Source organism: Oncorhynchus tshawytscha, linkage group LG24 (genome assembly GCF_018296145.1).
Source record: "Oncorhynchus tshawytscha isolate Ot180627B linkage group LG24, Otsh_v2.0, whole genome shotgun sequence".
Lineage (NCBI taxonomy): Eukaryota > Metazoa > Chordata > Actinopteri > Salmoniformes > Salmonidae > Oncorhynchus > Oncorhynchus tshawytscha.
Genome location: NC_056452.1, coordinates 3,182,572 through 3,196,482, shown reverse-complemented (window position 1 = coordinate 3,196,482; position 13,911 = coordinate 3,182,572). Strand labels below are relative to the sequence as shown.

Genomic DNA, 13,911 nt, shown 5'->3' with positions numbered 1-13,911 from the left:
TTACGACACACTATAGAGAGAAAACACTGCCAGGTGTTAGAAAGGTTGCAAGGCTCATAACTTATTTAAAAACAAGGCGTTTATCTGGTTTGGGTGCATTAGCTCCCCCTCCATTTGGACGTACCCCAGCTCCATATCCTATAACAAATATATCACAAAGTCTGAATATCTTTTACTTAATATCTGAAATCAGCAGAACTTAGTTACTGAGTGCAATAGAAAATGGTGCTTGAACCCTGGACAAGCATTTACATGAAATTGAGCAACACTTTATTACCTTTGCACATGTCAACATTTAGGTATGTGACCAAAGACTGAAACGTCAACAAATGATTTTTATAATGAATTCAACCCTGGGGGTTTTATTCCAATTTAGCAATTTACCATTTGGTTTAGCACCATAGCCATTGGGGACACCACCTCCATGTGGTACACCAGCTCCTGCACCATAACCTAATGACCGTTGACCAAAATCTTAGAGTGGAAGACCACATTAATGGCATGCACAAGAATGATGATGAAAACTAAACTTAATATAAAAGTAAACTCCCACAAACCATTAAAATTGACAAAGACAACAGCTCAACAAAAAATATGAACCTTCATCCTAATTGCACTGGAAAACCTGATGCCACCATGAAATGGCAAACATTTTGTTTAGGCTTAAAACCACACAAGACAACAGAGTAGATTTACCATTGGGGTTGGCTCCACGTCCGTTCGGTGCACCGGCTCCGACACCGTAACCTATTCACCAAAGTGTGTAGAAGATCTCATTGATAGCATGCACAATCATGTAAAAATGTGTACAAAAACCCCTTACTAAAAACACTTATTATAAAAGACAACTCCTGCACACACACCATTATCTCTGCCAAAGCTCTTTTATAATGAATTCCGCATTGGGTATTATATCGCCAGCACCACATGCAGTGCACTCAAAGTATTCAGACCCCTTGACCTTTTCTACATTTTGTTACGTTACAGCCTTATTCTAAAATGGATTACATTTACCCCCCTCATCAATCTACACACAATACCCCATAACGACAAAGCAAAAAAACAGATTTTTAGACATTTTTGCAAATGTACAAAAATTATACTATGAAAAATCACATTTACTTAAGTATTCAGACCCTTCACACAGTACTTTGTTTGAAGCACCCTTGGCAGTGATTACAGCCTTGAGTCTTCTTGGCACAAGCTTGGAACACCTGTATTTGGGGAGTTCTTCTCTGCAGATCCTCTCAAGCTCTGTTGGGTTGGATGGGGAGTGTTGTCCGGGCTCTGTTTCTTCCAGACGTGATGCTTGGCATTCAGGCCAGAGTTCAATCTTGGTTTCGTCAGACCAGAGCATCTTGTTTCTCATGGTCAGTCATTTAGGTGCCTTTTGGCAACTCCAAGCCGGCTGTCATGTGCCTTTTACGGAGGAGTGCTTCCCCCTGGCCACTCTACCATAAAGGCCTGATTGGTGGAGTGCCGCAGAGATGGTTGTCATTCTGGAAGGTTCTATCTCCACAGAGGAACTCTGGATCTCTGTCAGACTGACCATCGGGTTCTTGGTCACCTCCCTGACCAAGTCCCTTCCCCCTGAACTGCTCAGTTTGGCCGGGCAGCCAGTTCTAGGAAGAGTCTTGGTGGTTTCAAACTTCTTCCATTTAAGAATGATGGAGGACACGGTGTTCTTGGGGACCTTCAATGCTGCAGACATTTTTTCTTACCCTTCTCCAGATCTGTGCCTCGACACAATCCTGTCTCGGGCTCTACGGACAATTCCTTCAACCTCATGTCTTGGTTTTTGATCTGACGTGCACGGCCAACTGTGGGACCTTTATATAGACAGGTGTGTGCCTTTCCAAATCATGTCCAATCAATTGAATATACCACAGGTGAACACCAATCAAGTTGTAGAAAAATCATGGATGATCAATGGAAACGGGATGCACCAGAGTTTCGGGTCTGAATACTTCTAACAACCTGTTTTCACTTTGTCATTATGGGGTATTGTGTGTAGCTTGATGAGGAAAACTATTTAATCCATTTTAGAATAAGGCTGTAATGTAACAACATTTGGAAAAAGGGAAGGAATTGAATACTTTCCGAATGCACTGTATAAGAGTGACTTATGTTGTGGGCCTACATGGTAACATTCATCTTTAAATAATCTATAATAAATAGCTACTATGACTGCTTCAATTAACCAGTAACAATTTACCATTGGGTTTTGCACCATAGCCATTGGGGGCACCACCTCCGTTTACACCAGTTCCTCCTCCGTAACCTAATCATCATACACAGAAAGCTGAGTGTGTGGAAGACCTCATTGATGTATGATATTAGGGCAAATTTACCACCCAAGCCAATGGGGACACCAGCTCCTGGACCATAACCTTAAATAACATGGTGTGAAGTGAAATCAGGTACGAGTTAACTGTTCTACAACTGTGTAACTCCTATACATGTTGTATGTTATTATTGTGTTCAAGTTAGGTTCAGCACTATAAATGAACAATTCCTCCAGCAGCACAGGTCAACCAAGTGGGACACATCGCAGGTGCTCAACGTGAACAATCTAGGGAAGAGGGGTCACAAGCAGCATGAGTCAAAGGTCATGAGAGTGAGACTCAACATTCACCGTACAATAGCAAAGACATTCCAGCAGTTGTTACCATGCCAGGACAAACAATATCCATGCAAAAACATTAACTGCACAAATAGGCAAAAACAGCATGCACTTTAAACAAATTAGGTTGAGGTAATTATGGCACATTGTTCAATAAATGCCATTCAGATCACCTGTGAATAACACATAGTACTCTTGGTTTACCATTACTGGGTATTTTCACCCATTGTCCATTTGGCACTCCTGATGGTCCACAGTCTAGAATATCCATGTCAGAAAAATGCGTTATAAATAGAATGCCATGTATTCAAGTAAACAAATGAATAAAATGACAAAACCTAACAATAATTATACTAATAGCACAATACAAATGCGGTGCTGGGGTAGCAAACTATTTCTATATTAGTTATACTTGTATTTATCTATGGGTGTATTTATACTGTATATTTCACTAGTAACTGATGTTTACCAGGTTTGGCTGGTTTAGCTCCCTGCCCATTGCCATTGGGGTTCCCAGCTCCTTCACCATCTACTAGGGGTCACAACGTTATCAATAAAACAAGACTGGCAAGGCCGACCTCAACATACATCCCTCAACTTACTCGCAGAGAAATATCAGGCTACACCACAGACTTATCAAGACAAATAACCGCCAGTAATCCAGTCATCATACTTAAAACGTTGATTGAAACTGATCTCAAACTAGGGAAACACAAAGAGATGTCTTGTAACAACCAATAACTTCATAGACAGACCACAGGCTTTACACTCAACATCAAACAAATACTTGAACCTACAATCTATATGGTATCAGATAGGTTATTCATGTCCAATAACATTGGTGCAGCAGTGCGCCAGCGGAAGTTCCAACAGACCAACACATGAGAAGTGCAATAAGAAAAAACACATCATGACATTAATATACCTACATTTTCTTAAATTATTTTTGCGAAAAGCCAACAACACAAGAAAGCATGCAACAAAAACATAAAATTAATATGACAACCAACACACTAAAACAATTCAAAATAAATAATGTGACACACTCAAACAGACCTGACAGTGCCATAAATTATACCATATGGATGCCAGCAACATGTGATGAACTTGTTGACAAGACAAAACAGAGGACTTGACATGTACATACACATGCACTACACATCACACAGGTGCGGGACAGGTGTAGACATATGCAAGGGCCAGTGTGACAAACACACTGTGTTTATATGACAGCACTTACACATCCAAAGACACAAACAATATCAAGTGTTAGTTTACCAGGTGGACTCCCAACTTTAGATTCCAACACCCCATGTTCCACGGCTGATTTCAGGTACAACTGCAGGTTCACTTTTAATGCTCACTACTTCCGGTGCCACCCCTGGTGCACTTTTAGTCAGGGTTTCTCCAGGGACGATGGGACCAGTGTTTTTAGCTGCCATCGTTTCAGGTACCAACGCAGGCACAGCCTTTGTAACCATGGGTCCAGTACTTTTAGACACCTGAGTTTCAGGGTCTACGCCCCAATCACCTTTCCCAGGAGGTGTGCCCGACCCACCATTTTTTTTCTCAGGGACCTCACTTCCAGTGACATAACCTAAGGGCCACAAGGTCATCACCATTTACAGCCACTGGTCATTTTAGTTTGAAATTGTAAACAAATATGTAAAACGGTCATCTGGTTTCAGTTATTTGCCTAAAATTAAACATTCCCAGTGAAGTTCCCACATACGGCTCTTCTTTTTAGAACATCAATGGACAGAAACATTTTGGTGGACACAAAAAACTATGACAGATAATCCCCTAGTGAACAACAACCATGGTGTGCAAAAAAAATTTGCATTGTAAACACTGAAAACACACAGGGTGGAAACCCAACATGAAATCCGTACCCCTATCTTGAAACTTTTCATACATTTCTCATTGACATCATTTCAATGCATGATCTATGCGAAGATTTGACTTGGTTGCATGGATCTCAAGTTAGGATTCAGCCCAAAATGTGTAAATACAGGCACTGTCAAAGCCTTCATTGTCTAAACTACAGCAAACACCACAAACTAAAGCAGACTGTTAAACAAGGTTAAAAAAAAACATGTAAACAGATTTAGACATACATTTTGTTTTGTTACAGCCTGAATTTAAAATATATTAAATTGATATTTGTTTGTCAATGGCCTACACACAAACAATACCCAATAATATCAAACTGGGACATTTTTAAAAATATTAAATAATAAAAAATGAGAAACTGAAATATCTTGAGTCAGTAAGTATTCAACCCCTTTGTTATGGCAAGCCTAAATGAATTCAGGAGTAAACATGTGCTTAATAAGTCCCATAATAAGTTGCATGGATTCACACTGTGCACTATAATACTGTTTAACATTTTTGAATGACTACCTAATCTCTGTACCCCATACATATAATTATTATTAGCTTGTTTCCATCTATGTAACATTGCAAAAATCAGGAACTTTGTCCAAAAATGTGACAAATTAATCCATGCTTTTGTCACTTCTAGATTAGACTACTACTACAATGCTCTACTTTCCGGCTACCCGGATAAAGCACTAAATACACTTCAGTTAGTGCTAAACACGGCTGCTAGAATCTTGACTGGAACCGAAACATTTGATCACATTAATCCAGTGCTAGTCTCTCTACACTGGCATCATGTCAAGGCTAGGGCTGATTTCAAGCTTTTACTGCCAACCTACAAAGCATTACATGGGCTTGCTCCTACCTATCTTTCCGATTTGGTCCTGCCGTACATACACTGTACACTGCGGTCACAAGACGCAGGCCTCCTTACTGTCCCTAGAATTTCTAAGCAAACAGCTGGAGGCAGGGCTTTCTCCTATAGAGCTCAATTTTTATGGAATGGTTTGCCTATCCATGTGAGAGATGCAGACTCGGTCTCGACCTTTAAATCTTTATTGAAGATTCATCTCTTCAGTAGGTCCTATGATTGAATGTAGTCTGGCCCAGGAGTGTGAAGGTGAACGGAAAGGCACTGGAGCAACGAACCGCCCTTGATGTCTCTGCCTGGCCAGTTCCCCTCTCTCCACTGGGATCCTCTGCCTCAACCCCTATTACAGGGGATGAGTCACTGTCTTGCTGGTGCTCTACCATGCCGTCCCTAGGAGCGGTGCGTCACTTGAGTGGGTTGAGTCACTGACATGATTTTCCTGTCCGGGTTGGCGCCCCCCCTTGGGTTTGTGCCGTGGGGGGAGATCTTCGTGGGCTATACTCGGCCTTGTCTCAGGATGGTAAGTTGGTGGTTGAAGGTATCTAGTGGTGTGGGGGCTGTGCTTTGGCAAAGTGGGTGGGGTTATATCCTGCCTGTTTGGCCCTGTCCGGGGGTATTGTTGGACGGGGCCACTGTCTCCCGACCTCTCCTGTCTCAGCCTCCAGTATTTATGCTGCAATAGTTTGTGTCGGGGGGCTAGGGTCAGTCTGTTATATCTGGAGTATTTCTCCTGTCTTATCCGAATCAAATCAAATCAAATTGTATTTCACATACACATGGTTAGCAGATGTTAATGCGAGTGTAGCGAAATGCTTGTGCTTCTAGTTCCGACAATGCAGTAATAACGAACAAGTAATCTAACTAACAATTCCTAAAAAACTACTGTCTTATACACAGTGTAAGGGGATAAAGAATATGTACATAAGGATATATGAATGAGTGATGGTACAGAGCAGCATAGGCAAGATACAGTAGATGATATCGAGTACAGTATATACATATGAGATGAGTATGTAAACAAAGTGGCATAGTTAGTGGCTAGTGATACATGTATTACATAAGGATGCAGTCGATGATATAGAGTACAGTATCTACGTATGCATATGAGATGAATAATGTAGGGTAAGTAACATTATATAAGGTAGCATTGTTTAAAGTGGCTAGTGATATATTTACATTTCCCATCAATTCCCATTATTAAAGTGGCTGGAGTAGAGTCAGTGTCATTGACAGTGTGTTGGCAGTAGCCACTCAATGTTAGTGGTGGCTGTTTAACAGTCTGATGGCCTTGAGATAGAAGCTGTTTTTCAGTCTCTCGGTCCCAGCTTTGATGCACCTGTACTGACCTCGCCTTCTGGATGACAGCGGGGTGAACAGGCAGTGGCTCGGGTGGTTGATGTCCTTGATGATCTTTATGGCCTTCCTGTAGCATCGGGTGGTGTAGGTGTCCTGGAGGGCAGGTAGTTTGCCCCCGGTGATGCGTTGTGCAGACCTCACTACCCTCTGGAGAGCCTTACGGTTGAGGGCGGTGCAGTTGCCATACCAGGTGGTGATACAACCCACCAGGATGCTCTCGATTGTGCATCTGTAGAAGTTTGTGTGCTTTTGGTGACAAGCCGAATTTCTTCAGCCTCCTGAGGTTGAAGAGGCGCTGCTGCGCCTTCCTCACGATGCTGTCTGTGTGAGTGGACCAATTCAGTTTGTCTGTGATGTGTATGCCGAGGAACTTAACTTGCTACCCTCTCCACTACTGTTCCATCGATGTGGATGGGGGGTGTTCCCTCTGCTGTTTCCTGAAGTCCACAATCATCTCCTTAGTTTTGTTGACGTTGAGTGTGAGGTTATTTTCCTGACACCACACTCCGAGGGCCCTCACCTCCTCCCTGTAGGCCGTCTCGTCGTTGTTGGTAATCAAGCCTACCACTGTTGTGTCGTCCGCAAACTTGATGATTGAGTTGGAGGCGTGCATGGCCACGCAGTCGTGGGTGAACAGGGAGTACAGGAGAGGGCTCAGAACGCACCCTTGTGGGGCCCCAGTGTTGAGGATCAGCGGGGAGGAGATGTTGTTGCCTACCCTCACCACCTGGGGGCGGCCCGTCAGGAAGTCCAGAACCCAGTTGCATAGGGCGGGGTCGAGAATCAGGGTCTCGAGCTTGATGACGAGCTTCGAGGGCACTATGGTGTTAAATGCCGAGCTGTAGTCGATGAACAGCATTCTCACATAGGTATTCCTCTTGTCCAGATGGGTTAGGGCAGTGTGCAGTGTGGTTGAGATTGCATCGTCTGTGGACCTATTTGGGCGGTAAGCAAATTGGAGTGGGTCAAGGGTGTCAGGTAGGGTGGAGGTGATATGGTCCTTGACTAGTCTCTCAAAGCACTTCATGATGACGGATGTGAGTGCTACGGGGCGGTAGTCGTTTAGCTCAGTTACCTTAGCTTTCTTGGGAACAGGAACATCCGGTGTCCTGTGTGAATTTAAGTATGCTCCCTCTAATTCTCTATCACTTTCTTTCAGGACCTAAGCCCTAGGACCATGCCTCAGGACTACCTGGCATGATGACTCCTTGTTGTCCCCAGTCCACCTGGCCGTGCTGCTGCTCCAGTTTGAACTGTTCTGGGCAGTTCTGGGCAGGACTGGGCAGTTTCAGGATAAAAAAGAAGCCGAATGAAGCTAAGCACAGGCAAAATCCTAGAGGAAAACCAGGTTCAGTCTGCTTTCCACCAGACGCTGGGAGATTAATTCACCTTTCAGCAGGACAATAACGTAAAAACACAAGGCCAAATCTACACTGGAATTGCTAATCAAGAAGACAGTGAATGTTCCTGAATGGCCGAATTACAGTCTGACTTACATCTGCTTGAAAATCTATGGCAAGTTAAATGGCTGTGTAGCAATGATCAACAACCAACTTGACAGAGCTTGAAGAATAAAAATAATAAGGTGCAAATATTGTGCAAAGCTCTTAATAAAGACATACCCATAAAAACTCAGTTCTAATCGCTGCCAAAGTTGTTTCTAACATGCGGCACCCCACAAGCTGTGCCGCAGTATGCCGCAACTTTTAACTCAGGGGTTAACTTAAGTAAATTAGATAATTCTGTATTCATTTTCAATAAATGAGCAAACATTTCTAAAACCATGTTTTCATGATGGTGTAGTTAATTCAGGCTGTAACACAACAAAATGTGGAATAAGTCCAGGGTTAAGAATACTTCCCGAAGACACTGTAAACGGGGGGGCAATCCATTGAATGATACTTAAATAACTCAATATAGACTGACATGTTCAAACAGGGCCATATTTCTAGACTAGCAAATTAGAAACGAGTGATGCAGATTGACCATACATGTAGTATAACACGGCACATGTTAAGAATGCATTAAAACCTGAGTACCATAGTAGTAGACTATTATCCGTTCATGGGGAAAGGGGTGTAAAAAAAAACTTCAGACTAGAGGGCTTGACTGTTGTCGGGGTACCTGTCCACAGGATATTGCTGACCCGTCAGTGCTTTCTAAAAAGAGAAGGACCATAGATATCTAGTCCCTAGTACAGAGAATTATCACTGGCTAGACCTTTGCTGATAGAAGATTATATTTGGGAATCTACAATGTGTCAGCTTTTTCACCCATATATGATGCTACTTACAGTATACCAGATTTGAGTGGTGAAGCTACTCACTAGCTATGGAAATGACCAGTAACGCAATGGCTTATCCTCCCATGACCCGCCGTTATGGTTTGGGATGTTCAATCCAAGGGAGATAATTTTTCAACCAACCTGAACTTGGCGATACTTCCTTAATTCTCGACTTGGAAGGCACATTTGTGCTTTCGAAAAGATGGTGGCATACATTATACAGTGGGGTCTGAAATGATTGAAACTCTTGATTAAAGATTAGAAAAAAATGACTGAATAAAATAACACATTAAAATACTGAGCTATATTGTATACTAATACAATTGCTCAGAGAAAAGGGAGAGGTAAAAATGATTGACACCCCTGTTCTCAATAGCTCAACTGCGAGGATAATGGCACGGAGCCTTTTTCTAGAACGTTTTATGACTTGGGGAACACATTAGGGGGGTTCTTAGGCCATTTCACCATACAGAATACTTCCATATCCTTGATATATTTCATCTGCGCTTATGGACTGCCCTCTTCAATTCAATGGGTTTTAAGTCCGGAGACCGAGATGGCCATTGCAAAATGTTGATTTTTATGGCCAATTAACCATTTTATTTGTGGATTTTGATGTGTGCTTGGGGTTGTCTTGCTGCAAGAGCCACTTGGAAGCAAAATAGCCCCACAACATCAAAGATCCACCACCATACATGGATTGGAACAGGGGCTTTGGTCAGATGACATGAAAATAGAGCTCTTTGGCCACGCACACCAATGGTGGGTTTGGCGTTTCAATTAGAATGCATGAGCAGAAAATAACCACATAGTGGTTCTTCCTTTTAAAAGTTGCGGCATACTGCAGCACAGCTTGTGGGGTGCCGCAGAATTCTATGGCATGTTATTTAAGTGTCAGCCATTGGTGCCAGAATGACGGAATTTACCACAATCTGTCACCATCTACCACAAACGGTAACGGCATAAGCTCAAAACTTTTAAAGGAAGAACCACTGTACCTACTGTAAAATATGGTGGTGGATCTTTGATGTTATGGGGCTATTTTGCTTCCACTGATCCTGGGGCCCTTGTTAAGGTCAATGGCATCATGAACTTTACCCAGTACCAGGATATTTTAACCAAAAACCTGGTTGAAACGTTGCTGCAAGTGGATCTTCCAGCAAGACAACATCCCCAAGCACACATCAAAATCGACAAAGAAATGGTTAATTGGCCACAAAATCTACATTTTGCAATGGCCATCTCAGTCTCCAGACTTGAAATCCATTGAAATCCTGTGGTTTGAATTGAAGAGTGTAGTTCATAAGCGCAGGCGAAGGATATCAAGGATCTGGAAGGACTCTGTATAGAGGAATGGTCTAAGATCCCTCCCAATGTGTTCTCTAAACCATAAAACATTTTAGAAAGTCTCAGTGTCGTTATCCTTGCAAGGTGTGGTATTGAAAGTTATTGAAAACAGGGGTGTCAGGGGGTGCCCCTATATTTTGTATGAGTACACAATGAGCAATTGTATGAGTATACAATAATATAGTTTCCCTATTTTTTTGCATAAAATATCGCTCAGTATTTGAATTATTTATTTTAGAGTAAGTTTTGCTAATCTTTATCAAGGGTGTCAATAATTGCGAACCCCACTGTCCATTGTTGAATTACTTCATGGCACAAACATTTATTTTATTTAACAGAGCATTTCCTAAATTCCAAAATTCACCTGCAACTAGCCATAGGAATTCAGAAGACAACGGTTCCTTCCAAGTCGAGAAGGAAGAATCGCCAAGTAAAGGTTGGTTTAAAAATATTCCCCCATGGATTGAACATCCCAAGCCATTATCCTGTTTATGTGAGGATATTCCATTTCAATACAGGTTATTTCCATAGCTAGCTACTCACATGCTATAAGAAAATCTGATGCTTTTACACCCCTTTCCCAGTGTGATTCTAACTAGATACGAAGCATGCCATTAACATGGCACACCACTTCATGGACATGCAGAGAATAGTAGAGTTTTACCGATGTCTGGTACTTTGGGACTCTTTCCTTGAGGCACGGCTGGTGCCACTGGCTTTGGACTTTTTGCCTGTGAGGCTGGCTCTGGTGCTAGTTTAGGGTACGTCTTTCCTTGTGGAACCACAGGTGCTGGCTCAGGGTACGGCTTCCATTGTGAAACGACAGGTGCTGGCTCAGGGTACGGCTTCCATTGTGAAACGACAGGTGCTGGCTCAGGGTACGGCTTCCATTGTGAAACGACAGGTGCTGGCTCAGGGTACGGCTTCCATTGTGAAACGACAGGTGCTGGCTCAGGGTACGGCTTCCCTTGTGAAACGACAGGTGCTGGCTCAGGGTACGGCTTCCCTTGTGAAACGACAGGTGCTGGCTCAGGGTACGGCTTCCCTTGTGAAACGACAGGTGCTGGCTCAGGGTACGGCTTCCCTTGTGAAACGACAGGTGCTGGCTCAGGGTATGGCATCCCTTGTGGAACTGGCGCTGGCTTCGGACTCTTTGCCTGTGGTACTACAGGTGCTGGCTTTGGGGCTGGCTTCGGGTATGTCTTCCCTTGTGGAACTGGTGCTGCCTCTGGTGCTTTGTTAGGGCATGGCTTTCCTTGTGGAATGACAGGTGCTAACTTTGTTGCTGGCTTAGCGTATGTCTTCCCTTGTGGAACCATTGCTGGCTCTAGTGCGGGCTTAGAGTATGTCTTTCCTTGTGGAACCGGTGCTGGCTCTGGCGCTGTCTTTGGACTCTTTGCCTGTGGTACTATAGGCACTGGCTTAGTGAAAAGCTTCCCTTGTGGAACTGGTGCTGGCTTAGGGTATGTCTTCCCTTGTGGAAAGATTAGAGCTACACTCTTTATTGGCTCAGGTACTACAAGTCCTGGCTCAGGTGCTGGTGCAAGGCTTAGTGCTTCAGGAGTAAGAACTTCACCTTTGGGGCCCTTTCCATTCGGTGCACCAACACCTTTAGTACCCTGACCATTTGACATGCTGTATCCATTTGGCATGCCGTAACCTGGGAACCAAAACACAGTAACTTTGTACCAACTAAAAGATAACTAATCAGTGAAAAAGTGCAACAGTGAAACATGCAGTATGACAGTATCTTGACATGATCATTTAGGAGATAAAAACAAACAAGGGACGCCTTACCGATTAACACAAACCACGACAGACATACAGCACATGCATAAGTAGAATAGGAAGACATGCTTGAAGTCTGAAATGCAATACTGCTCAATTATTGCTTATACAATAAAACACATGCACCATAATACCTTAGTACAGTTACTCTGAGACAAACTGTACAGTACAGACCGATTGACACAAATTACAACATGCAAGAAGAACATGAAAACATGCTTTAAACACCTTACTACTAGTTTCCCCCATATTAGATCAGAAGACACATATTGTAGGACATGCTGAGACAAACCACATACAAGATAAACTCAACCATACAGAACAAAAATGGACTCATCAAACTGGTTAAGACAGAAAAGCTGAGGCCACAATCAGACAACATGGAGCATTTACCAGTATTGACTACTTTAGCCAAATGTCCATTGGGTACACCAGCAGGAACCACATACCCTAGGAACCACAAGAGTTCAAAATACTGGCTCACAAATCAAGTGCGCATTTACAATATTCATTGCTTACAAGTTAAGATCAAAGTGGCAATTGATAGACATTGGAAAATGACAGACATCGGATAGAGTGAGCAAATGTTTTATTTTAAATAATACAAATGTTCAAACATACAGTGCATAGGGGCGCAGATGTACACAATCTCAGCTTTTGACAGTGAATGCTTACCACCATTTGGTGCTTTAGCTCCTCCATTTGACGCTTCAGTTCCTCCAATGGGTGCACCTGCTCCAACACCTTTAGTATTTTGAGGTTGAGGTGATCCATTTCCATAACCTACAACATATCCCAGTAACATATCAATTTGCCACAGCACAATCAAGAAGAGACATGTATTACCTGGGATGGAATCTACTTCCAGGGTAGACTCACCATTAGCTCCTTGTCCATTGGACACACCAGCTCCAGCACCATAACCTGGAAATAACAACAACAAACAATTACGATTTAGACCTACTGAAAATTCCTAATCGACCTACTGCAAAATCACCATAATAATTTTAGTGTAGACACTTCCTATTCAACAGATCAGATAGTGCCTTCAGAAAGTATTCACAACCATTTACTTTATTACACATTTTTACACAACCGGAATTTTAAACAGATTACATTTAGATTCTTGTCACTGGCCTACACACAACACCCCATAATGTTAAAGCGTATTTTTTTTATATTTTTTTTATTCTTTACAAATGAATTCAAATTAAAAGCTGAAAGTGTGTAACCCAACAAGTTCCGCTCAGGGATTTCAAACAGACAAACAAAATGCACTTTTTGTCCTAATGTGTTGTAATTTGGGGCAAATCTAATTACAACACATTATGGAGTACCACTCTCCACATTTTCAAGCATGGTGGTGGCTGCATCATGTTATGGCTATGCTTGTAATCGTTAAGGACTGGGCAGTGTCAGGATAAAAAAAATAAGCAAAATGGAGCTAAGCACAGGCAAAATTCTAGAGGAAAACCAGGTTAAGTCTGCTTTTCACCAGACACTGGGAGATGAATTCTCCTTTCAGCAGGACAATAACCTAAAACACAAAGCCAAATCGACACTGGAATTGCTAATCAAGAAGACAGTGAATGTTCCTGAGTGGCCGAGTTACAGTCTGACTTAAATCTGCTTGAAAATCTATGGCAAGACTTAAATGGTTATCTAGCAATGATCAACAACTAATTTCACAGAGCTGGAAGAATTTTTTTAAAATAATTGTTGCACAATCTGGGTGTGGAAAGCTCTGAGACTGAACCAGAA

At 42.4% G+C, this 13,911-nt stretch overlaps 1 protein-coding gene across 9 annotated transcripts in view; it reads right to left on the bottom strand.

The window, feature by feature from the left end:
- The window catches only part of cmn (calymmin), a 74,599-nt gene that overhangs the window by 41,383 nt on the left and 19,305 nt on the right, over positions 1 to 13,911 (bottom strand). For 7 of the 9 annotated variants that reach the window (XM_042305171.1, XM_042305170.1, XM_042305177.1 and 4 more), the window contains exons 22-28: positions 13,030 to 13,074; positions 12,826 to 12,933; positions 12,544 to 12,600; positions 11,027 to 12,022; positions 2,216 to 2,281; positions 697 to 747; positions 385 to 453 (exon numbers count right to left, since the gene is read on the bottom strand). In XM_042305171.1, the coding sequence (XP_042161105.1) occupies positions 385 to 453; positions 697 to 747; positions 2,216 to 2,281; positions 11,027 to 12,022; positions 12,544 to 12,600; positions 12,826 to 12,933; positions 13,030 to 13,074 (1,392 nt within the window). The remainder of the gene's footprint in view (positions 1 to 384; positions 454 to 696; positions 748 to 2,215; positions 2,282 to 11,026; positions 12,023 to 12,543; positions 12,601 to 12,825; positions 12,934 to 13,029; positions 13,075 to 13,911) is intronic. The other 2 variants (XM_042305175.1, XM_024387147.2) reach the window with 2 other exon arrangements.